This window comes from Salvelinus sp. IW2-2015, linkage group LG16, assembly GCF_002910315.2.
Source record: "Salvelinus sp. IW2-2015 linkage group LG16, ASM291031v2, whole genome shotgun sequence".
Classification (NCBI taxonomy): Eukaryota; Metazoa; Chordata; class Actinopteri; order Salmoniformes; family Salmonidae; genus Salvelinus; species Salvelinus sp. IW2-2015.
This window is the reverse complement of record NC_036856.1, coordinates 3,464,578-3,487,653: the sequence shown is the minus strand read 5'-3', so window position 1 is coordinate 3,487,653 and position 23,076 is coordinate 3,464,578. Positions and strand designations below refer to the sequence as shown.

Below are 23,076 nucleotides of genomic sequence, written 5' to 3'. Positions count from 1 at the left end.
CAGTTCTTCCTCTATGCTCAGTGACTGTGGATGTTGCAAGGAAGAGCAGTAATGTAGAGAGAGCTGATGCATGAGGCTGAGGGCTGGATGTGTGTGTGTGTGTGTGTGTTGTGTGTGTGTGTGTGTGTGTGTGTGTGTGTGTGTGTGTGTGTGTGTGTGTGTGTGTGTGTGTGGTGTGTGTGTGTGTGTGTGTGTGTGTGTGTGTGTGTGTGTGTGTGTGTGTGTGTGTGTGTGTGTGTTGGTAGGCGTGGGTGGGTGGATGGGGGTGAGTGGTGGAGGGCGGCATGAGCAAAAGAGACAGTAGGTAGTATTATTTTTTTAAAGGGATAGAACTTTATTTCTGAGAGCAGCTTGATAATGGCAATCATTAAAATACCATGCAAATTGCAATCACCGTCAGAGCTGACAGCAACCTGATTCAATTAATCACCTGGCCAAAATATGCAAATACATGATAATGGCTGCTAATAGTAGCCAATTTATTGTTACCGTTGTGTATTTATTCCATGTGTTATTATTTTTCTATTCTCTTTCTTTGTTTCTGCATTGTTGAGAAGGGCCGTAAGTAAGCATTTCACTGTTGTCTACACCTGTTGTTTACAAAGTTTATGACAAATACAATATTATTTTGATTTATAAATGAATGTCTTTGACACGACACACACACACACACACACACACACACACACACACACACACACACACACACACACACCACACACACCACACACACACACACACACACACCACACACTCACACACACACACACACACACAGCCACACCCACAACACAAGAGGGCTTCCACACACACACACACACCAGTTAGTTGCCCTACCCATTGACAGTCAAATAATAATGCCCATTACTCTAAAACAAATGAACTAATATGGACAATTTGACAGGTCATATTTACCATACCTTCTTCAAGTCTCTAACCATTGATGTATAGGGACTGAATTGTGCTCAAATTTTACACAATGCCAAACACAGTTAGGTCCACTCTATCAAATTGTATTCCCTGTCATCTAAAACAGCCCCTCTTCCTCTCATAGTAACTTAACTTTGACGTCACGTACAGAGGCGGATTTAGTGATGCCGTTGAAACGTTTGATTGGATTGCCTGGTAACAGCTATATGGCGCCTGTTAGGTTGATTCACGTTTATGAATTTCTTTTGTTGTGATAAAACGTTTAGCTAGCTGCCGGGAAATTTTCTTTAATCGTATTATCCACAAAGTTATATTTGTCTGTTTTTATAATTTGAGAGGATGAGTGGCGGAGTGTATGGAGGCGGTGAGTGTGATTTTTGCGGTCAAAATTAAATGAATGAACTCGCCACGTTGTGCCGTAGTTAGCTACCAGTAACTAGCTAACAGTAGTAGGAGACAACTACATACAACTAGCTTGCTAGCTAGCCTGTTAGCAGGTGATCTGCAGACTGGTGTTATCTTTAGCATATAGCTAGCTTAATAGCTAGTTGTCAATGACTGGCATAATCATTTRTTTTCTCTCATGCACTTCTTACTTTGTGATTTACCGAACATGACTGCCAGCGTGCCTGCCAACAATGAGTGAAAGATGSTACTAGCTAACTCGCTAGCTGCAGATGAATTACGCGCTAGCTTGCTTGCTATTTTAGCTAGCTAGTTTTTTGTTGGCCACGGTATTAGGCTATCGGCAAGTTCGACCAAAACAAGTTTAGATTGCATGCAGTGACTTTTTAAAACGTTCTTKAGCTTTCTTAGTAGAAATGTAACTAACGTTAGTTGCCTAGTGTGGTCAATTAAGCTAGCCTCTAGTCTTGACGTAAGTAAACACATTGCTTACTGTTGTGTCATTTATTCACTTGTGCTTACTTTCTCTGTAGATGAGGTTGGAGCCCTGGTGTTTGACATAGGATCATACACAGTGAGAGCTGGCTATGCTGGAGAAGATTGTCCCAAGGTAAGTGTCCTAGTCTAGTGACCTGATTAACTATGCATCTTCCTCTACATATTCATTTTCTTTTAGAGGGTATATCAATGTCAAGAAATGAGGACTGTAACCCATGACAGTGAGCATGRATTAGGTTTAGGTAGTCAGTTCCTGTCGCACTTGCATTTTGGCAATTCCATGGTAACAAAGTGCTGAGACTTGAAGAACAGTCCATACCAAACKTTGAAACTGCACTGTTCTTCAAGTAAATGTTTATGTACCATTTGATGTGGAAATTGTTAAAAGCAGTCCTTGTGCATTGTTTTATGATTTAATATTGCAATAATTGTTTTTGTTTGAAAAATCTGAGTCTCAGAATCACTGTTGTTGTGGAATTGCCCATTTGCCCATCCCCATTAATAGAAATAACACCTCTGTCATCAGTAGACATCAAGGTGCCACTATCTAGGAGTCTATTCATTAGTGCACACAGTACCAAAACATCTGGCAACGGTAAACGATAATCAACAAAAAGTTGTTTCTTATTGGACACGTTTAGGTTAGTCCCTCCCTGTTTTGGCCGTTTGCTTCCGTTTGGTTCCCAGTGAATACACTATATTGGACTATAGGAGCCTAACATTACTTCTTAGTCCAAGGACCTTACATGTTATATTAAGAAGTCTGTTGACCAATTCAAGTAACATAATAAATAAATAAAAGTCCCCATCAAAATCAGTTTAAGCTAGAGATATGTTTTTTTGCATAGGCTGCGTCTCAATCCATCTGCCCGTGTCAGCCTTCCGCATCTGCGGGGGAAGGCGGCCAGGCTACAGCAGTGCTTGTCAGAACATGAAACATYCCGAAAATTGGTCTTCTCACAAAAATGTCTGTAGCGTCCAAACAGTCTACAGCCTAATATATGACCACTATATGGAAAGATGAGAATCTCACGAACACRATGGTGTTCTCCGTGTTGCTTTATGACCGCCACATGTGTAATGTAATAGAACTGAGAGTCATGACCAAGAGGCTAGGGCGAGGCTATAGTTGTTTCATTGTTGCTGATGCTGTTTGCYGTAACAAATTACATTGTTCTGCAAACTAGCAAAAAGGTGTTCCACCTTTAGTTGGAGAAAATACAGTCATGTTTCACTGACAGTATTCTGGACGGTAGTGATAGAAACAATGCATTAAAATGCCATTCTCTCAGACCTGCCCCAAGAATTTGCCTACTAAGACAACTGAGTGCTCCTGCTCCATTCCTCTGAGTTGGCCCATGTTATAATGTTGTGACCTGAATAAGGAGGTAGATTTGACACTTATGGAATGGACACTTATATACATTTCTTTCTGCACATAGGCTGACTTCCCCACAGTGATCGGCGTGACCCTGGACAGAGAGGATGGCAGCACCCCGATGGAGACAGACGGCGGGGACAAGGGCAAGCAGGGCACCAACTACTTCATCGACACCAACCAGCTGAGGGTGGCCCGCGAGAACATGGAGGTCATGTCACCGCTCAAAAACGGCATGAGTGAGTCTCTCTTCCCCGACGTGATCGTAGGCAATGTGGAAGTTGTATAGACAGCATTCTGCTCTGATGAAATTAAAATTTACATTTTACATTACATTTTAGTCATTTAGCAGACGCTCTTATCCAGAGCGACTTACAGTAGAGTGCATACATTTTTATTACATTTTTTTACATACTGAGACAAGGATATCCCTACCGGCCAAACCCTCCCTACCGGCCAAACCCTCCCTAACCCGGACGACGCTATGCCAATTGTGCGTCGCCCCACGGATCTCCCGGTTGCGGCCGGCTGCGACAGAGCCTGGGCGCGAACCCATTGACTCTGGTGGCGCAGCTAGCACTGCGATGCAGTGCCCTAGACCACTGCGCCACCCGGGAAAATCCTCAAAGTTGGTGGAGCAAATGCTGCTGGTCCTGTGAAGTTGCCTCTAGATAGTATGGTAGTGGGAATGCCAGGCTCAGTGATGCCTTCATCATCTATGACACTGCACAATGTTTTGGGAGAGGGTCCTTATCTGGACTGCTCTGTTTGTCTGTGGTCAGTGTTTTACTGACCTGAGAATCTTCCTGTGAGATTAACATAAACAACAGTATTTCCAGAGGCTTCCCCTGTGTATATGCTTTGCCACTATGTTGAAATGATCAGCATTCAACAGTGAAGAGGATGGTCTTTGTTAGAAAAGAGAAATGATGGTTGTTCATTGGTCAGACTGAGAGCCATCATGGTGTAGGTGTTGGGTTTCTTTCTCATGAACTCTCCATGGTGCTGATTTGATGCCAGTAAATATAACAGGCTAGCCATCTCAAATGGAAAATAGGAAGTAAATGAAAACGAGGTGTTGTGGTTTTGTCCACCCCATTTTTAAATATTTTTATGAGATTGCCATTTAGGACATTGCTTACGTGGTCCTTCAAGCTGTCGTTATGGAGGTAATGATGACCTGACTGACGTTAATCTGAATTCAGTACAGGGGAGTTGGACTATTTAGAGAAGTGTGACAGCAATCTTAATTGACGCAGAGGAGCACTATGGCACCAGAGACCTCCTTAGAGTGCTGACCTGGATCATTATTCGCACACTTCGCTAAAATTAGCAAAGTTCATCAGTCTTTTTTTTTTTCTTCTCCAGTATCCGACCCAGCAACAGAGATGAAAGAGGTAGGCTAATAAAATTCAGTTGTGCGACGAGACGTATGCACTATGCATGCACACCTTAATTATTCAACAGTCCCGGGCCTTATTTGTAGCAGCAAATGACCTGTATGACTTGCCCAAAGAGATGCAGTGGCTTCAGAAARTATTCACATCCCTTGACTTATTTCACATTTTGTTGTGTTACAGCCTGAATTTAAAATACCCCATAATGTCAAAGTGGAATTATGTTTTGACACGTTTTTTTATTCATGAAAAGCTGGAACATCTTGAGTCAATAAGTATTCAACCCCGTTGTTATGGCAAGCCTACATAAGTTCAGGAGTCAAAATGTACATTTATATTTTAAAAAGTCATAAGTTGCATGGACTCACTCGGTGTGCAATAATAGTGTTTAACATGATTTTTGAATGACTACCTCTTCTCTGTACCCACATATAATTATCTGTAAGGTCCCTCAGTCGAGCAGTGAATTTCAAACACCGATTCAACCACAAAGACCAGGGAGGTTTTCCAATGCGTCGCAAAGAAGGGCAGCTATTGGCCTTTTTYCCCMAAAAAAGGCAGAYATTGAATATCCTTTTSAGCATGGTGAAGTCATTAATCACACTTYGGATGGTGTATCAATACACCCAGTCACTACAAAGATACAGGCATCCTTCCTAACTCAGTTGCCGGAGAAAAAGGTAAACCGCATTTTGGGATTTCTCCTTGAGGCCAATGGTGACTTTAAAACAGTTATGAGTTTAATGGCTGTGATAGGAGAAAACTGAGGATGAATCAACAACATTGTTGTTACTCCACAATACTAACCTAATTGACAGTTAAAGAAGGAAGCCTGTATAGAATAAAACATATTCCAAAACATTCATCCTCTTTGCAATAAGTCACTAAAGTAATACTGCGAAAAATGTGGCAAAGCAATTCACTTTTTGTCCTGAATACAAAGTGTTATGTTTGGGGCAAATCCAATACAACACATTACTAAGTACCACTCTCCATATTTTCAAGCACAATGGTGGCTGCATCATGTTATGGGTATGCTTGTAATCGTTAAGGACTGGGGAGTTTTTCAGGATAAAAACAAATGAATGTAATCCTAGAGGAAAATCTGGTTGTCTGCTTTCCACCAGACACTGGGAGATGAATTYAGCAGTACAATAACCTAAAACACAAGACCAAATATACACTGGAGTTGCTTACCAAGAAGAAAGTGAATGTTCCTGAGTGGCCGAGTTACCGTTTTGATTTAAATCTACTTGAAATTCTATGGCAAAGACCTGAAAATGGTTGTTTAGCAATGATCAATAACCAATTTGACAGAGCTTGAARAATTTTGAAAAGAATAATGGGCAAATGTTGCACAATCCAGGTGTGGAAAGCTCTTAGTCTTACCCAGAAAAACTCACAGCCATAATCGCTGCCCAAGGTGTTTCTACAAAGTATTGAGTGTAAATGAAATATTTCTATATTTCATTTTCAATAAATGTGCTAATATTTGCTAAAAACATGTTTTCACTTTGTCATTATGGGGTATTGTGTGTAGATGGGTGAACAAAGTGACCCATGGTGGGGTTATGGTATGGGCAGGCATAAGCTACTGACAACGAACACGTTTTATCAATGGTAATTTGAATGCACAGAGATACGGTGATGAGATCCTGAGTACCATTGCCATGCTATTCATCCGCTGCCATCACCTCATGTTTCAGAATGATAATGCACTCCCCCATGTCGCAAGGATCTGTACACAATTCCTGGATGCTGAAAATGTCCCAGTTCTTCCATGGCCTGCATACTCACCAGACATGTCACCCATTGAGCATAATTGGGAATGCTCTGGATCGACGTGTACGACTGCGTGTTCCAGTTCCTGACAATATCAAGCAAACTTTGCATTATCAGCTATATGCAAAGGAGATGTGTCGCACTGCATGAAAATGGTGGTCACACCAGATACAGACTTGGTTTCTGATCCACGCCCCTACCTCTTCTTTTTTTTTAAGGTATCTGTGACCAAAACATGCATATCTGTATTCCCAGTTGATGAATACATAGATTAGGGTTGAATACATTTCTTTCAGTTGACTGATTTCCTTATGAACTGTAACTCAGTAAAATCTTAAATTGTTGCATGTTACGTTTTATATATTTGTTCTGTGTTCGTGATAGTAAACCCAGGAATTGGAACAAATTATTTCCCCATCGTTTCGTTCTGAACATAATTTTTTGTGTTGTTGTTGTTCCGACCAGAAAAATAAAGTTCTGAACCAGTTCGTATCAAATAAAGTATTGGTTTATATCGTTCCTTTTTTATATAATTATTATAATTTTTGTTGTACTTTTAACCCTTTTTCTCCCCAATTTTGTGATATCCAAATGGTAGTTACAGTCTTGTCCCATTGCTGCAACTCCACTACGGACTCGAGAGGCGAAGGTCGAGAGCCATGCGTCCTCCTAAACACGCCCTGTCAAGCCACACTACTTCTTGACACACTGCTTGCTTAACCTGGAAGGCAGCTGCACCAATGTGTCAGAGGAAACACCGTCCAGCTGCCAACTGAAGTCAGCTTGTAGGYGCCCGGCCMGCCACAAGGWKTCGCTAGAGCGGGATTGGACTAGGGAATCTCAKCYGGCCAAAACCTCCCCTAACCCGAACTACGCTAAACTAATTGTGCACCGCCTCATGGGTCTCSSAGTCACGGCYGGCTGTTACACAGCCTGGGGTCAAACCCGGGTCTGTAGTAACGCCTCAAGAACTACKATGCAKTSCCTTAGACCGCTGCGCCTCTCGGGAGGYCCATATCGCTCCTCTGTTAGTTTTTGAAACTCAATCAGTTTTTTTTTGTACATTTCGCTCGACATTAAATTACTTCAACAATCAGTGCAGATAGAGCAGCTTGCTATAGAGCAGGTAAGCTATTTAATCTTCATAGGAAAGCCGTGAAGAGCAAATTGTCTTTTGCCATAAAAGCATGGTTTAATCATAATGAAAAAACAAACGTACACACTGTGCACTGTGCTGCCAGTCACCATGGACAGACAAGTCTTTGAACTTCAGAAACTTGGCTTAATGTTGGACCAGAGCAAACGTTAGCTAGTTAGCTTGTGTGTGCAGAGCAGCACTAGAATTAAAAATACTTCTTACCTTTTTTGTAGTTAATTAATCCAATGTGAAACGTGATAACTTTAGTTGGGCTATCATTAAAAGTTGATCCATTCTTCTATAATTAAATAGCCTACGTCATCAGTAGGCTACTGTAACCTAGGCTTCGGAGGAAGAGGGGCAGGTACCCTACACCCACCGGCAAAGATTTCCAGCTGGCAGGCAGACACTGGAATATGTATCTGAGTGACCGGGTAAGGGTTTTGCATAGGCGTTTTGTTGCGATTTTTGTGGGACTGGGAAAAAAATGCCCGGAACATAATATATATATTTTTTTAACCAGGTCCCATGCTTTTAAAATAACAGTTCTGTTCCGGAACAGAACAGATCACTTTCGTTCTGATTCTGTTGCTTGAATAATTTAGTTATTTCCTGGTTTTCAGTTCTGTTCCCTGAACCAGTTCCAACGCCTGACTGAACCTGGCATCGTTGTCAAAATTCTGGTATCGTGACAACTTTAACTGTGCAAGTAACGCACTAATTAGCAAGGAATATCAACAAATGTGCACATGTGGCTACATGCTTTGATCTCAAAAGCGCACAACCGGGGATGATTGAAAGCCCGCTCCTGCCTGTCAATGCAATACAATCCTACTCGGTGTGCTCTGCAGAAATTGGGAAAACAGCAATACATTGCATCCATAGGACAATGATMAAATTTTGATTGGAGTAATTGTTTGATATTGCGATTTGTGTGATTAWTTTTTCATGTCCATTCAGACAACTCAAGTCTATATTCTTATTGTCCGACTATTTTTTTTGTGTTAATGTCGTGCCCGGTCTATGAATTTTTTTTATTCAAGGAAAACTMCCTTGGCCCACCCCGTTGTCTATAGATTTTCTTGTGSCAATTTTTCACTGGTTACCAATGACATCCTCTTACTCATTCATATGYGTTTTTTGTTTTCTTATCKGTGAAGTCGAGGACTGGGACAGCTTCCAGGCCATCCTAGACCACACCTACAAGATGCACTTCAAGTCCGAGCCCAGCATGCATCCTGTACTCATGTCAGAAGCCTCGGTGAGTAGGCCTCGCCTTCAGTTTGGAATGAGCCTCATGTCATTTTGTTCACACACACCCGTAATAGTGCATTGGTTTTGTCATAACCTCATTCAGTATGGAATGAGCCCCATGTAAGTTGAAATGACAGTGAACACCTGACTGCCACTCGTGCCATCAATGTCCAAAGTGGCTCACCTCTGATTTTGAATCACAACAAACCACTATGGAGTTGCTATACTGTGATATAGTCTTTTTTTCTGTGKTATTAAGTATATATGGTGTCCTGCTGGTTTAGGCACCAAATTAAGAAAACACTCTGAAACAGAAGGTACTATCTGTACTTGTTCAGTAAGAAACGCTAGTTCACGTTTTCAGTTGAAAAAYGTTTTTGCTATGGTGTGCCCTAATGAACACTYCTTTCTCTCATCTCTGTGCAGTGGAACACACGAGCCAAGCGGGAGAAGCTAACCGAGCTGATGTTTGAGCATTACAACATTCCCGCCTTCTTCCTGTGTAAAACGGCAGTGCTCTCCTCGTATCCTTAAGCCATCCAGGCTTTGCAGAGTAGATTGACATGAAATGKGGATGTTGTTGGAAGGTTGAAGTGGTGGCTTGACGGTGTCGCTGTAATAAAACACTAGTCAAGTTCGATCCGTCTGCTGTTTGACAATGAMCCCCAACATCTCCCGAACAGTTTTGTTTTTCAATTCCTTTTATTTAACCTTTTATTTATCCAGGTGTGTCTCATTGAGAACTTCTCTCTTCCGCGGTAGATTTGTATTTTGCCGTTAGCTATTGCTCATGTGACTTTGACACAAGGGTTTGGGCTGAAATACATTTTGATCTCTGTAGAAATGTGCCTTTTCCTTAACTCTGAGTGCCTGAGCTTTGCCAATGGACGATCCACAGGGTTGGTGTTAGACAGCGGCGCCACACACACAACAGCCATTCCAGTGCATGACGGTTACGTGCTTCAGCAAGGTAAATTGTACACTTCTCCGACCACCCTCTCTTCTATTTTGTGGTTTTTATTTTTCATGGGCCTTGTCCACACATTTGTCTAATTTAAAGGAATGATAAACTCTTACCCTTATGAGTTAGTTGCAATAACAATCTTTTTGGACACACTTGACCAGAAATGTCATCCATCCACATTGAAGCCATTGTGTCTCATGATGTGGGTAGAAATGAATTAATATAGATACAGATTTGGTTTTGAATATTTCAAGCTTGTGGAAACCCCAAAAATCTATTAACTGGGTAACACTTCTGTCCCTCCCTGCAACAAATTGAACCCCCATAGAAAGTACGGTAGCAGTAAGATTAAGTATAGAAATGCAGGAAAGAGGTTTGACATTGTATCCACCTCCAAATCATCTCCTTACAGTAAAGATGCATCTTTTTTATTTTATTAGGTTATAGCAACATCTTGGCGAAGTATCAAGGTCTAGGCTTTCTGCAGTGAGGGCATTTGAGTCGGAGCTACATTGAAATACAAGACTGAGGAGAATGGCACAGGAGTCCAGGCTGGCATATTAATAGGGGATTGTGTTACCCAGAAATCAATGAAGCCTTTTTAGTTGATATMATATGAGGGAATGTTAATTTGGAAAAGGAGTATTAGGTTAGGGTCATTAAAGGACAAACATGAGGACACGATGCCTCTGTTCACAATGGTGCAAAGTCATTCAGTATTCTTGGCCCGTGTGTATGTCATAGATGTTATAAGCCATCATAGCAGGTGTATACACTGAGTGTACAAAACACTAGGAACGCCTTCCTAATATTGAGTTGCCCCCCCCCTTTGACCCCAGAACAGCCTCAATTCGTTGGGGAATGGACTCTACAAGGTGTCGAAAGCATTCCACAGGGATGCTGGCCCATGTTGACTCCAGTGCTTCCCACAGTTGTGAAGTTCTCTGGGTGCCCTTTGGGTGGTGGACCATTCTTGATACACACAGGATAATGTTGAGCGTGAAAAACCAAGCAGAAASCATTGTCATTCTTGACACAAACCGGTGTGCCGGCACCTACCATCATACCCCGTTCAAAGGCACTTCAATCTTTTGTCTTGCCCATTCGCCCTCTGAATGGCACACACACACTATCCATGTCTCAAGGCTTAAAAATCCTTACATTCACTTAAAACAGTGTAGATTAAGAGGTGACCTCCAATAAAGGATCACAGTTTTCACCTGGCCAGTCTGTCATGGATAGAGCAGGTGTTCATAATGTTTTGTGCACTGAGTGTATGTTCCAATGATGGGAAAATAAAATGAGAGATGATACACCATTTATTTTGTCTAAATATGTGTTTTGGACATGGCGACAAACGAAAAATGATGCTGTCTTCAATATCTTTTCCCCAAAACAATCAGTGACACCTTTTTGATATTTTGTTTCAGGCATTGTCAAGTCTCCCCTTGCTGGGGATTTTATGAGCATGCAATGTAGAGAGCTATTTCAAGAGTTAAATGTTGAAATAGTCCCTCCTTACATGATTGCCTCAAAGGTGAGACCTGCTAAAGTAAGTCAAAACTACTCATTTCAGAGATTCCACATCTCACTTTTTGGTGCTATTCCTCAAGTTACGGTGGTGGGGTGGTGTAAGTACTTAGATATTTAAAAATATCTTTACATATTCATGCTATCTCATGGATTTCCCTTCATCCACTCAATGTTTCATTAGTCACTTGGGCCTGTTTGGGAATCTGCATGTAATATTAAGGCTGTCTGTAATTTAATGATTGACCATTAACAATTAATACAAGTGATGCTCTAACTCAGGTCTTTGGTTCCCATACACTGCATGCATGAGCATCAAATTGACATGGGCCATAAAATTGGTATAGACAAAATTAGTTTGATCAACTCCATACCAAAAGCCCTACATTGTTCTCGTTAATTGAAATTCCCTTGTCATTCTCTGTTGTCTGGTACTTGCATTAGCATGAATTTTAAATKAGTATGTCACACAGCATGCTTGAAAAAGTCATAATCTACAAAACCTAAAGCAATATCCATAATTTAATAAGCACTAGGGGAAAGAAACATGATAGGAAYCAGACTTCACAGGAATTCCATTCATCCTTCATATTTTGATTTCTCATACCACAAAATGTGACATTCTTCATTGTCCTGTGATTGTCTTCACCTGTCMCACTCTGAGATGTGATTACTCTGAATTTATCAGGAATTCCTCATATTCTTGACATCAAGACTTGGTAGCCTTTTATCCCTGGCTCTATATTATTACACTCTCKTACGCCTGGTCCCAGATCTGTTTGTGCTGTCTCGCCCAACTCCTATGGTCATTTCCATAAACRGCACAAACAGATCTGGGAGCAGGGTACTCCTCTTCCATTAAGATGGCACACTGGTAATCTTAGTGTTTCCTCATTGTAGGATGCAGTACGTGAAGGAGCCCCAGCAAGCTGGAAGAAGAAGGAGAAACTACCTCAAGTCACCCGTTCCTGGCACAACTACATGTGTAATGTAAGTAGTTATGTGTGCTATCATAAACAGAAAGTCATAAACAGTCCCATGTAGGCGGTCAGTGATGCGTCACCAAATCATATGGATCATAGACGTGAAATAAACCTGTCTTCATCATTTACATTTTCTTAGTGAATTTTCATTACTGCTACAGGGCTCGGAGTTAACACTTGTCCTCTTGTTGGACAAGAASAATATAGATGATATAGATATCACAATAGGCCTATCAAACAATTACTCCGATCAGAATTGGAATAATATTCAAATCAAATTTTCATGTACATAAACAAAAAAGCCTAGCTTTAGCTTAGCTAAAGTGTAGGGGATTTATTAATACAGTGCYTTCTGAAAATATTCTYATCCCTTGACTTTTTCCAAAATGTTTTGTTACAATGTAGGATTAAAATGGATTTTAAAGGCAAATTTTTTTTATACCAATGAGAAAAAGCTTACATAAGTATTCAACTCCCTGAGTCAATACGTGTTAAAATCACCTTTGGCAATGATTACAGCTGTGAGTCTTTCTGGGTAAGTCTCAAAGAGCTTTGAACACCTGGATTGTACAATATTTGCACATTATTCTTAAAAAAAAAAAAAATCAAGCTCTGTCATGTTGGTTGTTGATCATTGCTAGACAGCCATTTTCAATTCTTGCCATAGATTTTCAAGCTGATTTAGGTCAAAACTGTAACTAGGCCACTCAGGAACACTCAATGTTGTTTTGGTAAGCAACCCCAGTGTATATTTGGCCCGGTGATTTAGTTTATTGTCCTGCTGAAAGGTTCATTCATCTCCCAGTGTCTGGTGGAAAGCAGACTGAACCATATTTTCCTTTAGGATTTTGCCTGTGCTTAGCGCCATTCTGCCCTTTTTTTTTATCMCGAATGACTCCCCAGTCCTTAACAATTTACAAGCATATCCATAACATGATGCAGCCACCACTCTGCTTAAAAATATAGAGTGGTACTCAGTAATGTGTTGTATTGGATTTGCCCCAAACATAATGCTTTTAATTCAGGACATAAGTTAATTTCTTTGCCAAATTTTTTGCAGTTTTACTTTAGTGCCTTATAGCAAACAGGATACATGTTTTGGAATATGTTGTATTCTTTACAGGCTAGWATTGTGGAGTAACTAGGGTTGGAAACTTTCTGGTAAATYTTTGCTTAAATTCATCAAAAAAGTTAGCTTATGACAGTGAACCTTTTTTTGTGGGAAGCACATWAGGCAATTCTAGGTCTTGTGGCATATTTTGGTTAAACTCCCCAGTTCAATGGAATTGCAACCCTCTGCATGCACAGTGCTTTCTTCCATCACRTGTACAGCTGATTCTCAAGATCTTGCACACTAATGAGATGMTATTGAGCCCACACTACTACAATGTCTGAGCCAAGGACTACATGCTTTCTGGTAAGTTTTGATTACAATACTGGGTGGGGTGAATATATTTTATGACATGCATGATTTTTTATTAACTAGTAAATAGTAGCCTACAGCAAAGTGTGTTTAAATCATTTCTAAATTGTCAACAATTTCCGTTAGTTMGTTTTTGCTACCATGTGGGTTTTAGCTTGCCTGAGCCTGCTAACTGAGGGGTGTTAATTCACCTGTTTCCATACGTTTCATTTTAAAACATTTATCTTACAAAGGAGCTGTTTAATCTAACTGCTTAACTATTTATCTGTACATGGAATTGTATTTKGGTTTTTTTACTMATTTTTTTCTAATCTTTTTAGGAAAATGCCACGGTCACKATCTGATGTGTGGAGACATTTCACTGCAGCTAATGTAGAAGGAAAWGCTGTKTACATTTGCAAATAMTRTGSCAAATCATATGTGAAGAATGCAACAAAGATGCAGAATCATCTGGCTAAGTGCATAAAGTTCCTCTGACAAAAGTTCCTCTACTTCTATTTGGGGTGAAAATAATGAATCAGACACCTTATCGATAGCAACAGCTCATGGTCCTCCTGGAATCAGAAGTTTTTTTGACTCAATGGAGGAACGTAGTCAGAGAAATGCTGATGAATGTCTTGCTCGAGCTGTGTATGCAACTGGTTCACCTCTGCTCACAGGCAATGTGTATTGGACGAGATTCCTGAATGTTCTTCGCCMAGCATACACCCCTCCAACCAGACATGCTTTATCTACTAATTTGCTGGATGCAGAGTTCAACAGAGTTCAAGTGAAGGTCAAGCAAATCATAGAGAAAGCAGACTGTATTTCAATCATCTCTGATGGGTGGTCAAATATTCGTGGGCAAGGAAGAATTAACTACATCATCTCCACCCCTCAACCAGTATTCTACAAAAGCACAAACACAAGGGACAACAGACACACCGGTCTCTACATTGCAGATGAGCTGAAGACAGTCATCAATGACCTTGGACCACAGAAGGTATTTGCACTGGTGACAGACAATGCTGCGAACATGAAGGCTGCTTGGTCTAAAGTGGAGGAGTCCTACCCTCACATCACACCCATTGGCTGTGCTGCTCATGCATTGAATCTGCTCCTCAAGGACATCATGGCACTGAAAACAATGGATACAATCTACAAGAGAGCCAAGGAAATGGTTAGATATGTGAAGGGTCATCAAGTTATAGCAGCAATCTACCTCACCAAGCAAAGTGAGAAGAATAAGAGCACCACATTGAAGCTGCSCAGCAACACCTGTTGGGTGGTGTTGTCGTCATGTYTGCTGGAGGGGAAGGAATCTCTCCAAGAAATGTCCATATCACAGTCTGCTGATATGGACAGCCCCATCAAGAGGWTCCTCCTGGATGATGTATTTTGGGAGAGAGTGGTAAGCAGCCTGAAACCAAAGCAGTAGCGATTGCACGGATTGAAGGAGACAATGCTATTCTGTCTGATGTTCAGACTATGCTTGCAGATGTAAAGAGAATAAATCTGTACTGCCCTGCCCACTTCAGTGTTGCTCCAAGCAGAGGAAACCGCAGTTCTGAAATGCATTAAAAAGCGTGAAGACTTCTGCCTGAAGCCCATACACGCCGCAGCGTACATGTTGGACMCCAAGTATGCTGGCAAGAGCATCCTGTCTGGTGCAGAGATCAACAAGGCCTATGGTGTCATCACTACYGTGTCTCGCCACCTTGGCYTGGATGAGGGCAAGTTTCTTGGCAGTCTGGCGAAGTACACTTCCAAGCAAGGGCTTTGCGATGGAGATGCAATATGGCAGTCGTGCCAACATATCTCATCAGCCACCTGGTGGAAGGGACTTTTTGCATCTGAGGCTCTTTCTCCTGTTGCTTCCATCAACCTCCAAATCCAACAAACATCAGCCTCCTCAGAGCGCAACTGGTCCTTGTTTGGGAACACACACAACAAAGCACGCAACAGGCTGACCAATACAAGGGTTGAAAAATTGGTGGCCATTCGGGCAAATTTGAGGCTTTTTGAGCCTGACMAYGAGCCATCCTCAACAAGGTTGGAAAGTGACAGTGAAGATGAGGCCTCAGAGTCTGATGTTCAAGAGGTGGACATTGAGGAGGTCCAGGGAGAAGACATGGAAGCCTGAGAGGAAGACAACCAAAGCTTTAGTTTCTAGACTATAATTTTATAGATGTRTGTTGAAAATGTTTTTGGGAGATGCGATGGATAATTGGGGATCATTCAATATTCCCTTTTGTCCCATGTGAAGAGTCAACTCATTTAATTGAACAATTCGCAACGATCTTTTTTTTCTATTGGAAGGATTTAATAATTTGCAATTATGTCTACTTATGATAAGGTAAAAGGTTTATGTTTGTCTCCTTATGATATGGTAAATATATCCAATGCAAAAAGCATCTACATTTAAATGGTATTCATATTAATTTGTATACGTTTCTGTTAATTCCCATATTCCCGTTAATTCCCACAGAAAGTTTCCACCTCTGAATATTCCCCAAAATGTGCAACCTTAGGAGTAACTACAATGTTGTTCATCCATCCTCAGTTTTATCCTATCACAGCCATTAAACTATAACTGTTTTAAAGTCACCATTGGCCTCATGGTGAATTACCTGAGTGGTTTCCTTCTTYTCCGGCAACTAAGTTAGGAAGGACACCTGTATCTTTGTAGTGACTGGTTGTTTTGATACACCATCCAGTGTAATTAATGACTTCACCATGCTCAGAGGGATATTCAGTGTCTGTTTTAAAATATATATATATATATGCACTACCGTTCAAAAGTTTTGTCACAAACTGAAGATCTCGTACAACGCTGTGTACTACTCCCTTCACAGAACAGTGCAAACTGGCTCTAACCAGAATAGAAAGAGGAGTGGGAGCCCCCGGTGCACAACTGAGCAAGAGGACAAGTACATTAGTGTCTAGTTTGAGAAACAGACGTCTCACAAGTCCTCAACTGGCAGCTTCATTAAATAGTACCCGCAAAACMCCWGTCTCAATGTCAACAGTGAAGAGGCGACTCCGGCAACTCTGCCTAGAAGGCCAGCATCCCGGAGTCGCCTGTACGAGATCTTCAGTTTCTTGGCAATTTCTCACATGGAATAGCCTTCATGTCTCAGAACAAGAATAGACTGATGAGTTTCTGTTTCTGGCCATTTTGAGCCTGTAATCAAACCCACAAATGCTGATGCTCCAGATACTCTAGTTAACTAGTCTAAAGAAGGCCAGTTTTATTGCTTCTTTAATCCTGTCTCTTATACACATCTAGATGTGTATAAGAGACAGGTCTAAAGAAGGCCAGTTTTATTGCTTCTTTAATCAGAACAACAGTTTTCAGCTGTGCTAATATAACAGCAAAAGGGTTTTCTAATGATCAATTAGACTTTTAAAATGATAGACTTGGATTAGCTAACACAACGTGCCATTGGAACACAGGAGTGATGGTTGCTCATAATGGACCTCTACGCCCTGTCTCTTATACACATCTAGATGTGTATAAGAGACAGGTTTAACACTATTGCACAGAGTACATCCTTGCCACTTATTATCTGACTTCTTAAGCAAATTTTTTACTATTTTACTACTGAACTTATTTAGGCTTGTCATAAGAGGTTGAATAGTTATTGACTCAAGACATTTCAGCTTTTCATTTTGTATTAATTTAAAAAAGTAAATAATCTAAAACATTATGTCAAAGTGGAATTATGTTATTGTGTTTAGGTCAGTGACATATAATCTCAATGTAATCCTTTTTAAATTCAGGAATTAACACAACAAAATGTGGAATAAGTCAAGGGGTGTAAAATACTTTCTGAAGGCACTGTAAGTGCATATGGCCTACAGCCTCATGTCTAAACCGATGCTGACATGAGCGAGGCGCCAGAAAATGTAGCCAAACTTTAATGAGACTTTATAATGACATAAATATAAGCTAAATGCCAGTCATATTTGACAAATATAATGAAGGATAATTAACATTAACGTCTAAAGGCTTGTTTCTGTCGACATACTTGAGGCACGGTTCATTCAGATAAAATAGTGCCTGTTGCACATCATCCACCTTGAATCTGAGCGTAGGTGGTCAGCATTTGGAAACTATTTAACCATAAATGTAATTGTTTAAAACCGGAACGTTTTATGTCATTTTATGAAGCATGTCTTACCTTGTTTTAAAGTAGCCTAGCCTAACCAAAATACGACCATGAAAATGTTGAGAATTATTTAAAATACTTTGTCATTGAAACCATAATTTTTCTTATGTTCTATTAATTTTCAAATCAACTTTATTTTATTGTGCAGCAGTCAAAGGCATAATCCTAGTCATATTACCCATGCTCTTTGATGCATCTTTAGATCGGCCCTCTTAATTTATAAAGGATATTTTTGGGGGGTGGGATAAGTGACGAGCTTTTAGACAAGTAAAAAAATCTGTCCTACAAGTGGCTAAAAAAGTTAATGTCAAGCCCTGCTGCTTGAATATTTTATGTTTTTCGCCCTACCTCCAGACTGTGATMCAGGATTTCCAGGCCTCCGTGCTGCAGGTTTCAGACTCGCCGTACGATGAACAGTGAGTCCACCATAATCTACTCCATTCAAACATTTCACAATAACCACCACAGAATAGTTCTGTCCCTTAAAGGGTTAATTCTCATTCTTTTGAAATGTAATCATCTCTCCCGCAGAGTTGCAGCCCAGATGCCCACAGTTCACTACGAGCTGCCCAATGGATACAACTGTGACTTTGGGGCAGAGAGGCTGAAGATTCCAGAGGGCCTTTTCGACCCTTCCAATGCCAAGGTAAGAATCACAGATTGCCAAAAAGCATTAATSATTCTATGTGACCGGACCTGTCGGAAATGTGGTGTTCAGAATGGTCARTGTTCTAACCGTCTGTTCCGGTTCTCCTCCACAGGGTCTGTCTGGCAACACCATGTTGGGAGTCGGCCACGTGGTGACCACCAGTGTGGGAATGTGTGACATTGATATTCGGCCGGTARGTGCCCACATTCAAGACCTATGTATTTTGTGAGTGATACTTGGTATGTTTATGTTATTCAGAATGACATGTTAAAGCCAGGTTGAGGCCAGTTGACCTTTTTCCCCACTTGAATAAAGAGGTTCTACAGAACTGACTTTTGACCTTTGTCCCAGGGTCTTTATGGTAGTGTGGTGGTCACCGGCGGYAACACACTCATCTCTGGCTTCACGGACCGACTCACCAGAGAACTCTCTCAGAAGACCCCCCCTGTGAGTGCTACACTAAACTATTTCTCAATGGCTTACTTCATCCATTTGTGGTACTCTTAAGGTTAGTAATCATGGTGCCTGTYTTCTCTCCTCTGTTCAGAGCATGAGGCTGAAGTTGATAGCCAACAACACAACGGTGGAGCGCAGGTTCAGTGCYTGGATAGGAGGCTCCATCCTGGCATCACTAGTGAGTTCACTTCCATATACTTTTACTGTATTGCAACACTTCTGGTCACTTGCTCACTATGATTTGTGTGTTTGCCTGATTTTTTTGATTTTTTATTATAACATGATATTACTTTGGCCTAATAAGTGTCATGTTTTCTTTTACCCTAGGGAACTTTCCAGCAAATGTGGATCTCGAAACAAGAGTACGAGGAGGGCGGTAAGCAGTGTGTGGACAGAAAGTGCCCTTGATTGACCGCCAACAACGTTCTGCTGCCTCCAGAACTCCCAACAACGTGTCTAGTTTAACATTTTATTGTGGACTCAGGAACACCCAAGGACGGTTGCTGTTTTTGACGATTAAAAAAAAAAAAATGATAAGTCTGTCTTTTTTATAATTTTATGTAGAAAACATTGACTACAACAAACCGTGCCACATTGCTATGAAGAGGGAGGGGGAGGCTAAGTTCCTTTTTGATTCCACATAATTTTCAGTATATTTAACGACTTGATATTTTGATATCAGTCCTCTTGACAGGTAAGAAACACTTGGGCAGTGTTAGTGGATATGCATTATCTAATGTGGTGTCARGTGAATGTCATTTGTCTTTAAGCCTTTCCATTTTGAGTTAGTGAATACGCTTCTCTAATGATGCCATTGATTCGCTGTCGTTGAGTTGCTGGACAAGACAATTATTCACTGCAAATGAAATTTGTATTTCATTTCACTCATGTTGATATTTGATTGGCTATTTGCTGTCTTGAAAATAAAAGGAATATTTGTTAAGTGATATTCTTGAATTCTGTTTTAACACTTGCAACTAATTTGACACACTCGTGTACATTCACTTTATTTACATTTTTCAGCAGAACAGATGCATCATTTGACAAATTCTCATCTGCTTAAAGTATTTCACAGGTTGTGGTTAGTCACCACACAATCCCTGACTAAAATGCAAATGAATGGGAACAAATACATGCGATGTCATTTAATGAGGAAAATCATTTGATTTGAAGCCTCTCCCTCTGGAGCCAATGAGCTGAGAATGTTTAATTGACTCTGCAAAGAAAGAGATTCTAGTATGGGTGATGTGCAGCAGTTCAGAGGAGAGTACAACGTTTTTCCGAATGAACTGGTTAAAGGATAATATCTTAGTCTTGACTGAGCAGCAGCCTAAGCAACAGTAGGACTTACCTGTAAAGTACACATTCACGGAAGTTCAGAGACTCTCTATGGACCATTGAGGAGAGAGGTCTTTGTCAACTTCCTTGAAACCCTGGTTGGTGGGAAAAGGCACATAGCCTGGCAGTGTGGTGCCAGGACAACAATCCCTCAATGTTAGTAAGAGCGTGAACTACAGGGAACGGGGAGTGAGCACATCGACTGGGCTGTCACTAAGAACTTAACATGGTCCACACATACTCGTACAGTCGTGAAGAGGGCTCGACAGTACCTCTTCCCCCTCTGGAGGCTGAAAAGATTTGGCATGAGCCCTCAGATCCTCAAAGTTATACAGCTGCACCATTGACATCATCTTGAATGGCTGCAACACTGCTTGGTATGGCAACTGCACTGCCCTYGACCGCAAAGCCCTACAGAGGTTGGTGCGGACGGTCCAGTACATCCCAAATAATGGCCTGCCTAGCCGGATGTGGAGGTCCTGGGCTGGCGTGGTTACATGTTGTCTGCGGTTGTGAGGCCGGTTGGGTGTACTGCCAAATTCTCTAAAACTACTTTAGAYGCGGCTTATAGTAGCGCTCCCTCAAAACTTGAGACATCTGTTGTGGCATTGTGTTGTGAGACAAAACTGTACATTATAGAATGGCCTTTTATTGCCCCCAGCACAAGGTGCACCTGTGTAATGAGCTAACGGTTTAATCAGCGGTGTCATCAGGCGGTGTCAGAGGAAGGCCTGAACATTTTTTAAAGACTTCAGCCACCCAAGCCATAGACTGTTTTCTCTACTACCGTCGGCAAGCAATACCGGAGCATTGGGTCTCGGACCAACAGGGTCGGAGACAGTTTCTATCCCCAAGCCATAAGATGGCTAAATAGTTCATCAACTGGTTACCCGGACTATCTGTATTGACACTATTTTGCACTGACTATGCACACTCAAAAGACTCTACCCACACACTGACATTCACACAAACCCACACACACGTACATACACCACAGTATATGCACACACATACACGTATACTGACGCCACACACACACACACGTTCACACCCGTCATATACGCTGCTGCTGTGTTCCTTTCCCCATTTCAGCCTTGAAAGTATGGAGTCAGAAGCACTTTTGGCTGCTCCCAATGTTAAGACCTTTTCAGATAAGATCTTATCCTATCTGAAAATGTGGATGGTCCTAGTGGAAATTCATCTTCTCAATTTTCTAACTGTGGATTGGAGGTCGTCAGGTTGAGAAGCAACCGGTCCATCTTCCTGTGTGTTTTCCACCATCTTGTTCTCTCCCACCCCAGCAGCTTGCCTTTGTCCGAAAAAGGTGCGGGAAGTAAGTCCTCTGTGTGAGACAAGTCCTCAAATGATCGTGTTTCTTACAATTGGGCAGTCACTCTGAGCAGGTAACTCAGTGGGGATGGGAGTACCAGGTAAGGCAAAGTCCCATTCTGACTGTCTTGATTTTGAAAGTAGGTGTTGGAGAGATGGAGGAGCCTGAAGAAGAGGGCATTAGTTTATTTTGGCTGTCAGCACTCCTACAACGKACCATGTCAATATCCTTCAGCATGGATCCCAAGGGATTAGTGGTTRTTCAGATCTTTTCGGAGGACTTGATCAGAGGTAATAATTCATGCGGAATGTCCAGTTATCTTTTGCATAAGGTATAACACTGCTCCGGTTGACCCCAAGATGGCCGAGACTAGCTCTTTGTGATGCAGAACTGCTTTATAAAGGTTTGTATGTGCATATATTTTCTGAGGAACTCCTTCATTTTACATTGCGGACTGTGATAGATGTTACAAGCAACAGACCAGATCCTTTTCTCAGAAATCTGTCCAGTGGTGAGCTGGAAGGTGCCAGATGCCATGTCAGATGATTGGATGGTCTGAGTGAACTCCTGCAGGTCTTTCACCATGGTTTGTATAATATCAGTAGAGGTGGTGGATGTACAGTAGATAAACTGGAGTATTATTATTTTTATTTTTTTACCTTTATTTATACAGGTTTTTTCTCATTGAGATATCTCTTTTTCAAGAGAGACCTGGTCCAATAGCAGCAGGGGGAACAAAGTTTCAGACCAAACAACTTACATACACTAGCACAACATTAAACAAAACTATAGACACACATAGAGTACAACAATTACATATTACGTTTAAAAAAAAGTCATGAAAAATAAACTGCTGTTCTAAAGACTATTACACTCTTCTATGATATTTACGTCGATCAAGTGTTTAAACTCCACCAACGTGACTAGATCATCAAAAAAAATTATCTGGAGAGATTTCCAGGACCACTGAGCAGAGTAACTAAAACCACGTGTTTGTTGGGGATCTTGACAAGATGTTCTTCAGCTGAGACYGAACACCACCTACCAACACGTTGACCTCAAGKAACACATCAGATTGTAATTAATTTGATAYCTCGTCCTCACATGAGGTCAAGATTGTTGAAATGGCCTTTAGTATTATTGGTCAGAAGAGCCTCGTCTGTTTCAGTTTCAGAAGTTTTGAACTCTTGCTGACACCCATGTAGCGCTACTTCATGGTTCAAACTGGGCAGGTCAGGCACACTCTTACTAGCTTGCCTCAAGTCTTGGCTTGTCAAACAAAGGTACTCCTCAGTCCCAAGACGTTCGAGTCCTCTGTGGGTGTATGGCTGGACATTCTGCTCTGCATGTCTGACCTCTTCTGGTGAATGGTGAAGTCCTTTTTTCTTCTTGATGCTGTTATCTAAACTAGTGGTAACAGACCAGATCCTGCTCTCTATTTCCAAGAGGTCAGGGTCTCTCGACTCTACT

The 23,076-nt window shown here is 41.3% G+C and overlaps 1 protein-coding gene across 2 annotated transcripts; it reads left to right on the top strand.

Annotated features, from left to right (window-relative positions):
• Nucleotides 1-1,115: 1,115 nt before the first annotated feature.
• On the top strand, nt 1,116-19,885 carry actl6a (actin-like 6A). 2 transcript variants are annotated; one of them, XM_024004169.3, is made up of 14 exons: nt 1,116-1,294; nt 1,869-1,945; nt 3,276-3,450; nt 8,689-8,789; nt 9,209-9,306; nt 9,658-9,752; nt 11,177-11,283; nt 12,177-12,266; nt 18,188-18,249; nt 18,365-18,479; nt 18,595-18,675; nt 18,834-18,929; nt 19,030-19,116; nt 19,266-19,885. In XM_024004169.3, exons 1-14 carry the CDS (start codon nt 1,270-1,272, stop codon nt 19,344-19,346), a joined length of 1,290 nt encoding a protein of 429 aa, XP_023859937.1. In that variant the 5' UTR covers nt 1,116-1,269; the 3' UTR covers nt 19,347-19,885. The 2 variants fall into 2 exon arrangements, with proteins under 2 accessions (XP_023859937.1, XP_023859936.1); XM_024004168.3 differs by having other exon boundaries at nt 11,177-11,298.
• Nucleotides 19,886-23,076: the final 3,191 nt, after the last annotated feature.